The following is a 14,177-nucleotide window of genomic DNA, read 5'->3' as shown; positions in this document are numbered from 1 at the left end:
GCTTCTGTTTTTGAACGAAAATCGGTACTGGAACGGCTCCAACAAAACCCGGAAATAACTGAACGGGTGCGGCCAGACCAGCTGAGCCACGATGGGCTTTGTTGTGAATTCCCACCCTTCCGAAAAAACCCGGAAATAACAGAACGCGCGCGGCCCCGACCAGCTGACCCACCCACGACGCGCTCCCCTATTGTCAATTAGAATGAACCCCCCCAAAAAAACCAGCATAACTCGGCGGTTCATTTGGTTTGGGAACAAATCGGTTTTCAAACCACCTTCTAGAACGCATTGTGGTCGAGAACCGAGGCTCTGCTGTATACAGCAGGGGAGCCCAGACTTTATTACCCCAAGATCTACTTTTCAAGCAGCCAGCCTCTTACGAGCTACCGACGAAGGGGGGCGCCGGTGGATGATGATGCTCCCAAACCGTTTTACCGATTAATGTTATGTTGCCTCCTATATTTAAAATACAGAATTAGCTTTATTATTAGCTTTTTTATTTTATTATTCACATACTCTGACAGTCATTGCATCTTAAAACAACAGCATTTCTTTTTGAACTTTCTCCATTAATATCGAAAGTAAACATAAGCAGCATGTCTAGCTCGTCTTTGCTCTACGTTGCACAGACTGTGTTGTGAAATAAAGCAGCGGTGGTGGACGCTGTTATTATAAAACACATTGATGGGCTGCGTTAAGTACTGTAACATTTGTAATTATGAGTGTACGTCTTTAAGAGCGGGGGGAGTGTAAGGTAAACTATGAAAAAGAAAGTGTGGTGGAGCAGCGGTCGTTAGAGAAAGTTCTGTGTGCTGCCTAAAAGAAACCAGTTGCTTCCTCTTTTCATTTTTTTACAGTACGTATGTAAATTGTGCCATAGGAATTAACAACCAGTCATCCCTGACTCATTGAATCACATTGCAAAATTCCGCAAACTTAATAGCTGAATGGTATACTTTCAATTTTGATTGTAGTTTTTTTTGCGCATAACGCAGAATATCTGCGAAAAGACTGCATCAGCAGTGCACAATTGCGTGCAGTTTAGAGGGATCATTGGCTGACGTCTCCCCCCCCCCCCCCTCGATCGACCAAGACTGCCTCGCGATCGACGCATTGAGCACCCATGGTCTAGCGTCACCTTTGTGTCAAGTACCGCTATATATATATATATTTAAAATTTGGTAGCCATTTAAAATGGAATTCTTCCTTTGTCTTTACACGAATGGCTTCTTCAGTTTTTTTTTTTTTTGTGGGTCGACTCATGATTGACTAGCCTACCAAAATTCAGTTTGCTTAGTGAAACTGGCCTCAGAGGAAGAATTTTGTGAAAATTCCTACAATGGTGGCTCCAAAGCAAAATGGCCGACTTTTTGTGTTGTTTTTTTTTCTTGAGACTTTGTTGTGGGTCAACTCAGGATAAACAAAAATTTTGAAAGACAATTGGAAGTGACCTTACATGAACAGACTTCCTGTATCTTTTCAGCTACAGGTTCTTGAAAAAATTTTGGTGGGTTGTACTAGTGATTGACACCCCAAATTTTTAGCTGGTTGAGTGAAACCGGCTTGGGGGGGTGAATTGTGCATTCAGAATTATGGATTTTTTTTTTTTTCTGGGCACAACCGCAATCCTTACTAAATGTAACTTTGCAAAACGTAATGAATTTTTCTGAGCATGGGAAAGCCCTCGAAGGAGGATCAAGAAACTAAGCGCTTTCAAGAGGGGGGGGCTTCTTGGCACGCCACGCTTGGGCCCTCAAAATAAAAATATAGTCACGTCACGCGTGCTTAAAACAAAGTTTCCCTTTAAATCCCAAAGTTAAACAACAACACAGCGTTTTCCACGGTGAATGCAGCCATGGGTGGCTCATTCGTCCTCTGCCTGCCCTTCCTGCTTTCATTGTGGAGTTTTTTGTTTGGGAGTGGGGGGGGGGCAGTGGGTGGGGGTTTGATATTGAACTTCAGGCTTGGAGTTGAGCCTGCTTTACCCCCTCCCCTGATTACCGAGAGAGAAAGAACATAATGTGACTGCCGCTGACAGTCCTCTGGACAGGACGATAGCTGCAAAGGGAAAGAGGGTTTTTTTTTTTGTTTTTTTTTGAAGGGGGTGTAAGTTGCCGGGGAGTGGATGCATGTGTTCAGATGGGTGTGTGCGCTCTTGTCTGTTTTTCCTGTTTTCAATCAAGTCTTCTAAACCCTCTTATTACGTGCCTCAGTAATAAAAAAATAATAATAATAATGTTCATAGGTCACTTTGACCCACGGGGGGGAAAAACATAATATTTTATGTCACATTATTGATTATTATTATTACTTTTGCCTAAAAACCCACAGGTTGTTTTTAAGGTGGTGAATCCTGGTGAAAAAAATATGTATTTTAGGGGTTCCCTTGGAAAGTTATAAAAAAAAAGTGCCCTCGGATAAGAGATTCACCAATCACCGGAAAATGTAATTGCCATGTCTCGAAAAACACTTTCGAGAACCCACGAGTGAAACTGGACAGGAAGTGGCCCGTTTTGGTTTTGAAGCAGTAATTCTGGCTGAATTCCTTGGCTTGACTTTGACAAATTCCTCCCCGTGAAGTCGTCCAAATGAGCTCTAATCTGAGGCGAAAAAAAAATGGACCTCACTCCTATCTTGACTTGTGATCTCAATTTGTTACATGAGCTAACTCAATTTACTCTAATAGCAAATCCGTTTTCCTCATTGAAATGAAATGCAGCGCTATTTTTTCATATGAAGACAGCACTGTATCATATAAAAACATAAGAAAAGAGAATGTAAATTGCCTTACAGAGTTGACCCACTGTTCTGTTGTATTCGTGCTAGATGTGTGCCTTTAAGGGGCGTGGCCAAGTGACATCAGGAGCTAGAGTCTACCTTATCTGTGTAGTTTTTAAATCATACTGTAACATTTTAGCGTGGCACCCAAATGCCCATGATATTAAAATGTTTTAGTTTGATAGTTTGCCATATAGTTAGGGTTTAAACTACTGTAATTTCCAGCCTATAAACCGTGACTTTTTTCACACGCTTGCAACCCTGCGGTTTATGCGGTGCGTTTTTTTTTTTTTTTTTTTTTTTGTAACGGCCGCAAGGGGGCACTCGAGCGGATAAGGTAAGAGTGAGACTGGTGGAATATATGTGCCGAGGAAGTGTCTTTTACCGGTCCGGCCCTGTTAGTGCTGCGCTAGCGTGTTACTCCCGTGTCTCAGTGATTTTTACCGGTACGTTTTTTTTTTAACCTGTTAGGGTGGCGCTAGCATTAGCGTTAGGGTGGCGCTAGCATTACCGTTAGCGCGGCACTAGTGTTAAACTCTCTGTGTACCATCTTTCTTTGTAAATATCTGGTGTTTCAATGTGGGTACTTGTGGGTTTTACACAGCTGCGACGTATGTATGCACCAAATGGTATTTCCTTTACAAATGTACTGGGTGAGTCTTATAACCAGGTGCACTCTGTTGGCCGGGAATTACGGTAACAATACTAGAATTGTTTAAAAACTTCAGGTGTGGGCATCATTAATCTGCAAATATTTGCTATTCACATCAGGGCCCGGTGTCTAATCCGCGTTAAAAGAAGCTGGGCGAGACTAATTTGCCAATCTTTTTTTTTTTTTGCCCACCCCATTTGACGCTGATGGAGCATGATGTAAACATTTGATTTCAAGGCTGCTGGGGACAGGTGGACGTGTCTCTCGTTGCAGGATGCAGGAAAAAGTCTCAAAGATTCCTGACCGAATGGAATCAGAAATGCGGCCATTTTGATTTGAAACAATCATTTTTGGTGGATTGTATGAATTTGAATTTGCCTGAATGAGCCCCGACCATAAGCGAGCATCCTGGACAAATTTTTGCCTATGCCATCAACTACGGAATGTCAAAGTTTGATAACTTAGAGCGCAGGTGTCAAACTAAAGGGCCAGGGGCCAGATCCGGCCCACCACATTATTTCATGTGGCCCGCGGATGCAAATCGTGCATGTCAATTTCCATGAGTCTTTTGAAAATCTGCAAGTACAATTTCAAATTGTCATATATCATGAATGATAACGTTGAGATAATACAAGCAATTTAGCTTCACCAAACGTGAATAGTTGAAAAACGCGTTCCCTTCATTTCTGAATCTAACACTAGCTCATAAATTTTGTGTATAATATGACAATACTATTAAATATTTTTATGGTTTCACAGTCATAACGGCCCTCTGAGGGAAACTGTAACCACAATGAGTTTGACACCCCCGACTTAGAGGATTTCCATTAAAAAAAGAGGTCCGTAAATTGCATCTTTATTTTGGGTTGTATTTCTTTAACTTTCAAATGGGTCAATCTGACACAACAGGAGGGTGGAAGCGCTTCACTAATGTATTCTGCAGTCAGCTCCAGCCGGCGAGCCAACACACACCGAGGCTCCCACCACAATCAAAGTGTGTGTGTGTGTGTGTGTGTGTGTGTGTGTGTGTGACAGGTTGATTTAGATTGCTATGCATTCTCCACATAATGAACAGCTCTACATTTCCTCCGCTCTGTAAATATTTGATGCTGCGGAATGATTTTAGCGGCGACGACGGGGTCGAGGGGGAGAAGAAAAAAAAAAAAGTTGTATTTCAAACCTCCAATCCTCACGCTCACCCTTGTCCTCTTCCCATGTAAATAAGTGCCCCCCCTCCCTGAAAAAAAAGAAACTCCACAACCCCCCCCCCCCTCAGTGAGAGCAGTTTAAAGACCCAACACTGTCTCCTCGTCTCCTCGGCAACCAGCATACACTGGGGTCCTGTCGCGGCCTCCCCTTGTCTTTTGTGTTTGGTAGCTCACAGAGACGCAGAAAAGGGATGAAAGACGGAAGGAAATGAGAGAACGGGAGAGAGAGAGAGAGTGTGGGGATGAAAACAAAAATAAAAAGATGACATCACAGGTATTTTACAAAAATTTGATGATGATTACAACACCCGCCCCCCGCCAACCCCCCTCCTTCTACGGGTGCAAAAAAAGGACGAAAAGGAGAGAGAGAGAGACAGAGTGGGAGAGTAGCCCCGAGGCCTGAATGGGGCATTGTGGGAAGACAGTGGGCACACTGGGCAGCAACACAGAGAACACTAACTCACAGATGATGCCAGAGAGTCTGAAAAACACCCACACTGGGTGACAATGGCAAACTTCATCGCTCCACTTGGCCCCTTGTGAATACACACACACACACACTCACACACACACACACACATACACACACAATGGCAGAATACCCGGCTAAGATGCTGTGTTATTCGGGAAATTCGGCAGCGGCACACTGAATTCCTTCAGTGCCGCTTTGAGCCGGGACAGCAGATGGGCCTCCGGGGGCGGGTGGGGGGGCGCGTTTTAAAACGTGCACGTATGAGTGTGTGCGTGTGGTCCATCACACCGTTGCATCATGGGAAAGAAGGTGCGGCGAGGCCTCCTGACGGGCGGATCAAAGTGTCGCAGTTTCTCCGCGCAACGTGATCATCAAACCGAGCAAAATCTTTCAAATTAAACGGGCATCTTAACTTTAAATGGGACATACAGTGATGCCTTGAGATACGAGCGGCCCGACTTGCACATTACTGAAGATACGAGCTGTCGGCGCGGCTGATTTGTGGCAGTGAAGTCGATTTGACTCACTTCACGAGAAGCAAATAATAAATAGTTTAACGCTACTTCCAAGTTCAAGTTTACTCTTAAACTACACATGGAACGACGACAATTAAATGTACATATTACATTACATGTACATTACCATACTGTGCTTAAAACCATAACTTTGTCTTTGCAAAGTCTTCTCATCTTAATAATAACAAACAATACAAAACACAATTTACATGCAAGCTAGCTAATTGCTTTTAGAAGCAATGTTTATTGATAACATGAAGTGATATAACAAGGCATATATTCTTTATGCTCTATGAAAATAACTTATATTACAACAATTTAGAAGTCACAGTATAGTAGAAGTACAGCAAAGCCTCGGTTCTCGAACGTCCCCGTTTTTTAACAAATCGGTTTTCGAACGAAAATTTTGAGATTTTTTTTTTGCTTACGTTTTCGAACGAAAATCGGTACTCCAACGCCGCCGAAAAAACCTGGAAATAACATAATCCGCGTGCAAGCAGCTGATCCAGCCACAATAGGTTTTCTTATTGTCTATTCGAACAACCCTGGAAAAGAAACGGAAATGACATTGCGTGCGGCGCAAACATTTGACCCATCCATGACACGTTTTGCTATTGTCAATTCGAACGACCCCCCCCCAAAAAGAACAGAAATGACATAGCTCGCACGGCACAACCAGTGCACTTTTGTTATTCTGTACAACGCAGCCTCTGTACACAGACACAGTTTATTATCAGGAAAAGCTAAAGAAAAATGCTTTAAAAAGCCAAATTTTTTAGGCTTAGAACGCATTATTTCTTTTTCCATTCATTGTAATGGGAAATATCAATTCGGTTTCTGAACAAATCACTTCTCAAACCATTTTCTGGAACGGATTGTGGTCGAGAACGGAGGCATCACTGTACTTTTCTTTTTTTCTTCTTTGTCTCTATGAGTGTAGTGTTAGACTGCCGCCCGGTGGCTAAGGCAGGCACAACAGAATGAGCAGCACAATGAATTGAATTACAGCAGTAAATTGTGATTCACAAACTTTCTTTACATTCTATGTCATCGTTATTCTGTTTTCTTCACAAAGTGTGTATCATATCATAGAGTGCTATTTTTATTTACTACAACACAAATTTCAATTTACATAGATTTGTGTTTGGTAATGTTTCTTTGTGCCACAAAAAAAATGTGTTCTTAGGCTTGGGTACTCACATGTTTTCCATATGGTGCTTCTGCAAGTAGAAACACGCCGTTGCCCACAACAAAAGCTGGACTCGCCATATTCATAACAATATGAGAGGCAGTTTGAGGGCCGGTACACTGCACCCAATTTCACCATGGCAAAGTATATGCTGTAGGAATATGTTCATGATTCTTTATCTTTGGAGTACTTTGGCAAAAGCATTTCACGGACATGTTTTAACAATCTAAGGAATTGTTTTAAAAAGTATAGTATGTCACATCTAGAGTCCTGAATCAAAAGCATACGATTCTTTTCTTCTTCTGTGGTTCGTTCTTGTTAACTCTGCTTCGTTCTAGCGTAATAACAATAAACGTTACAGCAAAAATGCAAAGCAAGTTTTGCCTTTGTGGAAAATTTTTGAAATTAAACACACAAAAATCACCACAAAACCTAAAGAATATGTCATTTATTTTTACATTTATCACTCTTGTGTCGACACTACTAGTTAAAAGAGTGAACAGTGCACCTGTTGAATGAGACCGGGTAGCGTACGTATGGTTTTACTACGTTTTTACAAAAGAAAGTCACGGTAGATGCCTGACAAAGCGAATATAATACTGTATACCGTTAGTTGATAAAATAGATTTTGTGAAAACGTCTCTGACAAATCCGTAACGTTACAAAAAAATGTGGACTTTGGCTCCCTCTATTTGCAGATGTCTGGTAAACGAAAAATGCTTTGGTTGACGAGTTTCAAATTTATACAACTAAAAATTGTACAATATGAGGCATATAGCTAATTAGAATGAGAAAAGGTATCACATTATTTACCAAAAACATCAGTTTTGTGATATTTTTCAGCTCCGGGTTGAACTGCCGTACTTCGTGCTAAACCAGCGTAAAAATGATGCCAGATTTGTGGCTCGTAAAATGACAAAATTCACTTTAAACTTTGAACACGACTGACTTACTTTACATATGGTCGAGAAACTCGAGGATGTTACACGATATTGTACTTTTCACGAGAGTGTGCCCAGGTTCTCTTTTCAATGAGCGGTGTTGTGACATAACGTGACAGCATCGCTTTACGGCAAGAGCATGCTGCCCCAACTACTGTGTGTGGAGGTCAGAGAAATGACAGAACAGCAAGTTTCCGACGTAGACACGCTCGTTTTCTTATGTAAAATACACTTAATGATTTAAAAAAATAGAAAAACAGACGCGTACGGTCAGTTATATTATTACTATTGTACTGCCGTTGTCTACCAACAGCTGAGTGTTGGCCATCGTTGCATCCTCACTAGCCGCGTATTAGCCTAAGCAAGATTTACTTTTATTTTTAAATTCCCACCACCCTACCAAGCATGGACAACAACCCGCAAGGCTCCGGGGGGCTCAAGGCGAGTCTCGGTGGTCTCTTCGGAGGTGGAGCGCCGGAATATTCCAACACGGAGCTCGCCGGTGTTCCATGTACGCTTTCCGACTAGCTCGGCGGCTAGTTTAGCAGCTAGCTGGCTAGCACGTTGAAGTGAGTGTCTGGTTGCATTTAATGTTAAAATATTTTTTGCTGATATTTTAGTGACTGGAATGAGCCCTCTATCCCCTTACCTAAACGTCGATCCTCGCTACCTGGTTCAGGTAATGCAAAACCAAAAAGCAGACTACAGCATATGTCCAGTTACGAAAATATGTGTTATTAATATGAATATTCGTGTTTTGCAGGACACAGACGAGTTCATTTTGCCTACAGGCGCTAATAAGACGAGAGGAAGGTTCGAGCTGGCTTTCTTCACCATTGGAGGCTCCTGCATCACAGGTAAAAGTTTGCCACTTAGTTTCTTCTGAACAAGGATGGGCGTTATTTGAGGCTATGTCACATTTTGTGGCTTCTCTTTATCAGTTTTTGGAGCAATTTTATCCATTCTGTACCTGACTCTGTATGTACTTGTATTCTTGTTGTTGTTACAGGGGCTTCGTTTGGTGCTTTAAATGGCCTCAGAATGGGTCTGAAGGAGACCAGAGACATGGCGTGGTCCAAACCACGGAATGTGCAGTGAGTACGGCGCCATGATACCAGCAGTCTCGATTTTACCGGGCTGTCGGCACGGCCCTCGAGCACAAACCCTCTAAATGTTGTGTCTGTCGTCTGACCAGGATTATCAACATGGTGACCAGGCAAGGGGCTTCATGGGCCAACACTTTGGGTTCTGTAGGTAAGATTCAACACAGGGTCTGGATATAAACACGTTGATGTGACTGATGTGGCAATGATGACTGTCATGTGGTCGCAGCATTGTTATACAGCGCCTTCGGGGTGGTGATCGAGAAGGCCCGAGGAGCGGAGGACGACATCAACACAGTCGCCGCCGGCACGCTAACGGGGATGCTCTTTAAGGCAGCTGGTAGGTGTCGATTATGATGTTATGCTTCTGCTTTACAGAACACTTAAAAAAAATGAAGTGATTTCTCTTGGTCTCCTTTTCTTCGACTTTAAAAACCTCAGATGTAAACAGAGGTTTGTAGATTATTTTTTTTCCAACCGCTGTATCTGTGCTTTGGCAGGCGGCCTGAAGGGTGTGGCCCGCGGGGGTCTGGCTGGTCTGGCGTTGTCCAGCGCCTACGCCGTCTACAACAATTGGGACCACCTGACCGGAACGTCGTCCTCTCGGCTTTACTGAACTCCTCCTCGTCCTCGTCTGACATTAGGGCCAAACTATCTCCAAGAGGCAGCGGGCGGACTCTGGGATGGAAGTGTGTGTTTGTGTGTGTATGGCTGCAGGTCTGCGAGTGGATCTTTCAATGATGGACTTTGCCTTACAGTCAGTGCTACTCTTGTATTTATTTCACGGGGATCATCATTAGAAACTGTACTCCAAGAAGATGAGTGTACGTGTTTCCCATCTTTGGATGTAATAAATGACTGGGGAATACCGTTTAAAAAAAAAAAAAAAAAAAAAAGCAAGTGTTTTATTGTCGGGGAGGTGGCGTCAGTGCAGGAAAAAGTCTCGGATGCGCGTGGCCTCGATCCAGGGGATGTAAGCGCCGGTCCGGGTAAAAACGCTGGGCTTGTTCTCTACCGTGCAGCCGATGGGGCCGAAGCTCACCACGCCGTGCACCTCCCAGCGCTCGCGGCTCACTTGGCACAGGAGAGGACCTCCCGAGTCCCCCTAAAAAGAGCAATGGTCTGATTCATGTCTTCATTTCCGCCCCCCTGAGGCTGGGAGGGGTACGGCAGGGGGGAAACTAACCTGACAGGCGGCAGGCGGATCTTCAGTGTCCCTGAAGCCGGCGCAGATCATGGAGTCCCGCACGCGGTCGCCCCAGAACTTCTTCTGCCGGCAGGTTTTGAAGTCGATGATGGGGAGTCGGGCTTGGTTGAGTGCCTCCGCCAGGGAAACGTTTTCCTTGCCGCCTGCGATATTTGAATGAAATGTCATGTCCGCTTCTCTCTCCTTCCCCAAACTTCCACAAAGCACACATCTGTCCAAAAAGTCTCACTAAAATAACAAACTCTAAAGATGAATGATAGTTTTCTTTGCTGGTGTTCTGTAAGATTTTTCCATGCAGTGAAGTCCTCAAAAGTTGATGGCTTTTCACCAAAGCCCGCCAAGAAACATGCCCGCTGGCGAGCTGAGTGGTTTTTCCCCAATTCCAATATGGCCTCTCTTGTTCCCATTTTATGATGCCATGTGACCATTTTTTTTCTCGGGGAAAATGTTCCTTAAAGGGGAAATCCACTAGTTTGCATTAACAATGTATCGAATAAGTCGTGTAATATTTACGCTATTTTGACAATGTGATGTTAAATCCTTTCATTTAATAGTGTTTTGAGAAGATTTTTATCGACAATTGCGAATTTTCAGAGGCGCTGCCATTTTCGCAAGTCACATGACCTACGTGGCCGGATGTGACGTGTTACGTCCCGTTCCAAACGCTTTTTGGAACACATTTTTTTCTCTGATTTATCCTCATCTGATGAAGGAATGGCAGGATCGGTTGATCGGGAAGACGGAGGAATACTTCTGTACAGATTTGAACCTGTGGCTGTAAATAATGTTGAATATTCGGATGGTTCTTAGGTCGGAACGACGCGGAGTCTGATTCTCGGCCGGGGAGCGAGCTCCGCTGCTCAGCTGTAAATAATTTTGAATATTCGGATGGTACTTCGGGTGGAATCCGAGAAATCAGCGCTGGGCATAATGGTGTCCCATGTAATCGAGCGTTTGGAACGGCACGTAACACATCACATCACATCCGCGCATATAGGTCATGTGACTTGGGAAAATGGCGTAATAGTCGGTAAAAATCTTCTCAAAACACGATTAAATGAGAGATGATTTAACATCACATTATCAAGATAGAGTACATATTACATGACCGATTGGATACATTGTTTTTCCAAACCAGTGGATTTCCCCTTTAAGTATTTGGTTTTCCAATGAAAACCAAAGCAACGTTTAGTCCTCTTTAGAACTGCTACCTCGTCAAAATTCCCGCCCAAATTGGAACTCTGCTGCTCAGCGCGCGGCGGCGATACTTCTGTCGGGGTGTGATGCGGTTCCAGACTCACCCCGGGTGTCGCCCCAGCCGGTCACCCAGCAGTAGTGCCCCGGCTTGAGGTCGGTCTGCTTGCGCGGCAGGCAGGCGTAACGGATGAAGTTGGACGGGAGGATGTCGGCGCCGGCCTTCACCAGGGCGATGTCGTAGTCCAGCTCGCTGTGCGCCGGGTAGCGGAAGCTCTCGTGCCGGTAGATGCGCTCCACGGGGAAGACCCTCTCGGCCATTTCCGAGCGCCGCAGCCGGTGCTTGCCAAGCACGATCCTCCACGACCCGGTGTCCTCGGCCTTGCCCCTGGAGCGAGGAAGTTATTAATAACTGCTCAAGTGTGTGACACCGTCCTGAAATATATATTTTTTTAGGGTCACTTCTGGAAGCAGTGAGCAGCGGTGAGGATCCAGTTTTTGTGGATCAAAGTTCCTCCACACACGTGAATGTGATGTTTGCTGCCTCTGGGACGAACCTGACAAATGAGCAGATGAAGAAGAAGAAGGTTCAGTTCTTAAAGTTTTTTGACCTGGCCCCCTCCTGGAGCGCAAAAGTTTGCCACGGATTATCTTTTCGTCCGACTGTACCTGCAGCGAGACCTGCCAGGGCCAGGAGTGCGGTCTGGCCTCGTTGCCTGACACGATCCTCTCGGCCGTGTTGGGCTTGAAGTAGGCCGTCCCGCAGTCTCTGGGCCAGTCTGCCGAGAAACACGCATCCGTGTTCTGGCCGCCGAACATGTTGTTATCATCACGTGTGCGTGTGTGTATTCTCACCCAGGTGCAACACCTTCTGCTGTTTGCCGAGCGTGTACGCGTAGGCGGCCTCGCTCAGCAGGGGCAGCGTCAGCAAACACGCGACACGAAGCGCGGCGGCCATCGTCTTCCACGCTAGCTCGCCAGGCCCCGCGCGACCCGCCGTATTTATAGCGGCGGGGCACACAGGCCACACAACGAGCCGCTGGATTGTTCTCCTGCAGTGATGACTTTCCACCCCCAAAAAAATCTCGCTAGTCACACGTGAACAGAGCACACGTCGGTGTAAACAAACGTCATGTCATGTGACCTATTGCAGTGGCACAGTCACCTCCAGATGACATCTGGGGAAAACAACAGTAAAGTACCCACGTTTATTCATATAATTCTATGCATAAATCTCATAAAGTCAGTCCTTTACTGCTAAGAAAATAATAATGTCGATTTTTTTAATTTCAGTGGACATAAAGTTAGCGGCACGGTGGAGCAGCCGGTCAAGTGTTGGCCTCACAGATCAATCCCGGCCCCGCCTGTGTGGAGTTTGCATGTTCTCCCCTTGGCTGCGTGGGTTTTTCTCCGGGCACTCCGGTTTCCTCCCACATCCCAAAATCATACAACATTAATTGGACACATTAAAAATTGCCCCTCGGTGTGATTGTGAGTGCGGCTGTTTGTCTCCGTGTGCCCTGCGATTGGCTGGCGACCAGTTCAGGGTGTACCCCGCCTCCTGCCCCTTGACAGCTGTGCTAGGCTCCAACACTCCCCATGACCGTTGTGAGGATAAGCGGCAAAGAAAATGGATGGATGGATGGATGGATATAAAGTCTACACCCTTGCAGCTTGAAGATGGGGCCTGAGAGCGGGGGGGGGGGGGGGGGGACATTTTTTTCAACACTTCCAAACAGCGATAAGTGTTGGATGATCGCTAGGTGGCAAAATATGTCAGAAAAAGGCTACTAGAACATCTAAAATTGGTTGTGGGGGTGTGTGGGGGGTTCTTGGGAGGCACTTTAGACGGTGGCAGGTGTGGGATTGGTTCATTCGGGTGACAGCCGCACTTGTAAGCACACTTGTGAAAGCGCATTATTTAATTTGATTTTTTTTTAAACACGCACACACAAACAAAAAAAAGAACAACCCCCCCTTTACCCCTCCCCAAAAAAAACAGGCATACCAATGAAATGCTCATCCACTAGATGGCAGACAGTAAAATAAACTTGTGTATCCACATGTCGTCCATAAGAGAGAATCATAATAGCTGTTCACACTTGAGATGACAAGTAGTATTAGTATTTATTATTATTTATTATCTTTTTTATTTTTATTTATTAGTATTATTTATGATTTACCTTTAATTACCATTAATTACCTATTATTTTTAGTATTTATTTTACTATAATGTTTTTGTAACATTTTTGTTGTTGTTTAGCATGCTATTTTTTTTATGCAAAATGTGTGTTTTGGTTCAATACAAGTTGAGAAACATTCCATAATAATTAGGATATGTATTGTAGCGTCGAATACACATACTACCATGGTACATATGTACAGTGTATGTAGAAATTGTTCACAGTGTGATAGTTTTCTGCATTTTTTTATGATACAGAATTATTCCAAACAGTCTTGAATTGACCCCCCCCCCCTCCAACAATTCCCCCCCCCATTTTTTTTTTTTTAAACGTATTAAAAATGGCACCCCAGTCTCGAATCCGATCGAAGTTCCCACTTGAGATCTGCGATCGGCTGGTTGATTTCGGCCGCTTTCTCAAAATTTGTAATAACTGAATCACGACGGTGTTCCGCCTGGACTGGACATGTTGTGAAAATAAGAGCACAGGACGAGCACACTGGAAGTCACCAGCGAGTTTTTGTTGTTTTTTTAACTCTGCGAACGGGAATGTGCGTGCTCATCTGAAAAACTGAATGGTTGCGGCCCCTCAGTGCGGTTCAACAAGTTGACTGCGGCGAAAGAGCAAATCATTAGGGACCCCCGCGCAGCCAAAGCGGACCCTTCGTGTGTGTTTTTTTTTTTTTTTTTTTAAATCACCGCGGTCGTGAAAAACCCCACATGACATATTTAAGAT

The 14,177-nt window shown here is 44.4% G+C and overlaps 2 protein-coding genes and 1 long non-coding RNA gene across 3 annotated transcripts in view; 1 reads left to right on the top strand and 2 right to left on the bottom strand.

Moving 5' to 3' along the window:
- Window positions 1-7,669, bottom strand: part of LOC133495587 (uncharacterized) — a 40,123-nt gene extending 32,454 nt beyond the window's left edge. The window contains exons 1-2 of the long non-coding RNA XR_009793610.1: window positions 7,628-7,669; window positions 6,826-6,965 (exon numbers count right to left, since the gene is read on the bottom strand). This is a non-coding gene — a long non-coding RNA (uncharacterized LOC133495587). The remainder of the gene's footprint in view (window positions 1-6,825; window positions 6,966-7,627) is intronic.
- A 213-nt stretch (window positions 7,670-7,882) lies between these two features.
- timm23a (translocase of inner mitochondrial membrane 23 homolog a (yeast)) lies at window positions 7,883-9,666 on the top strand. Its single transcript, XM_061810427.1, has 7 exons — window positions 7,883-8,266; window positions 8,376-8,434; window positions 8,519-8,612; window positions 8,765-8,849; window positions 8,951-9,009; window positions 9,088-9,198; window positions 9,359-9,666. The coding sequence occupies exons 1-7, from the start codon at window positions 8,161-8,163 to the stop codon at window positions 9,472-9,474; spliced, it is 630 nt and encodes a 209-aa protein (XP_061666411.1). The 5' UTR covers window positions 7,883-8,160; the 3' UTR covers window positions 9,475-9,666.
- Window positions 9,667-9,782: 116 nt separating this feature from the next.
- zgc:112285 (uncharacterized protein LOC561476 homolog) lies at window positions 9,783-12,218 on the bottom strand. Its single transcript, XM_061810426.1, has 6 exons — window positions 12,115-12,218; window positions 11,929-12,038; window positions 11,722-11,816; window positions 11,367-11,647; window positions 10,045-10,208; window positions 9,783-9,963 (listed from the first exon to the last, which is right to left on the bottom strand). Exons 1-6 carry the CDS (start codon window positions 12,215-12,217, stop codon window positions 9,784-9,786), a joined length of 933 nt encoding a protein of 310 aa, XP_061666410.1. The 5' UTR covers window position 12,218; the 3' UTR covers window position 9,783.
- Window positions 12,219-14,177: the final 1,959 nt, after the last annotated feature.

This window comes from Syngnathoides biaculeatus, chromosome 22, assembly GCF_019802595.1.
Source record: "Syngnathoides biaculeatus isolate LvHL_M chromosome 22, ASM1980259v1, whole genome shotgun sequence".
NCBI lineage: Eukaryota > Metazoa > Chordata > Actinopteri > Syngnathiformes > Syngnathidae > Syngnathoides > Syngnathoides biaculeatus.
The sequence above is the reverse complement of the archived record's forward strand: the minus strand, read 5'-3'. Positions and strand labels throughout refer to the sequence as shown.

Coding starts and splice junctions, on each gene's coding strand:
- timm23a (XM_061810427.1), top strand. CDS start 8,161: ATGGACAACAACCCGCAAGGCTCCGGGGGGCTCAAGGCGAGTCTCGGT. Junction 8,613..8,764: donor TGGAGGCTCCTGCATCACAG/GTAAAAGTTTGC, acceptor TTGTTGTTACAG/GGGCTTCGTTTGGTGCTTTA. Junction 8,850..8,950: donor TCCAAACCACGGAATGTGCA/GTGAGTACGGCG, acceptor TCGTCTGACCAG/GATTATCAACATGGTGACCA.
- zgc:112285 (XM_061810426.1), bottom strand. CDS start 12,217: ATGGCCGCCGCGCTTCGTGTCGCGTGTTTGCTGACGCTGCCCCTGCTG. Junction 12,039..12,114: donor GCAGAAGGTGTTGCACCTGG/GTGAGAATACAC, acceptor GTTTCTCGGCAG/ACTGGCCCAGAGACTGCGGG. Junction 11,817..11,928: donor CCTGGCAGGTCTCGCTGCAG/GTACAGTCGGAC, acceptor CTCATTTGTCAG/GTTCGTCCCAGAGGCAGCAA.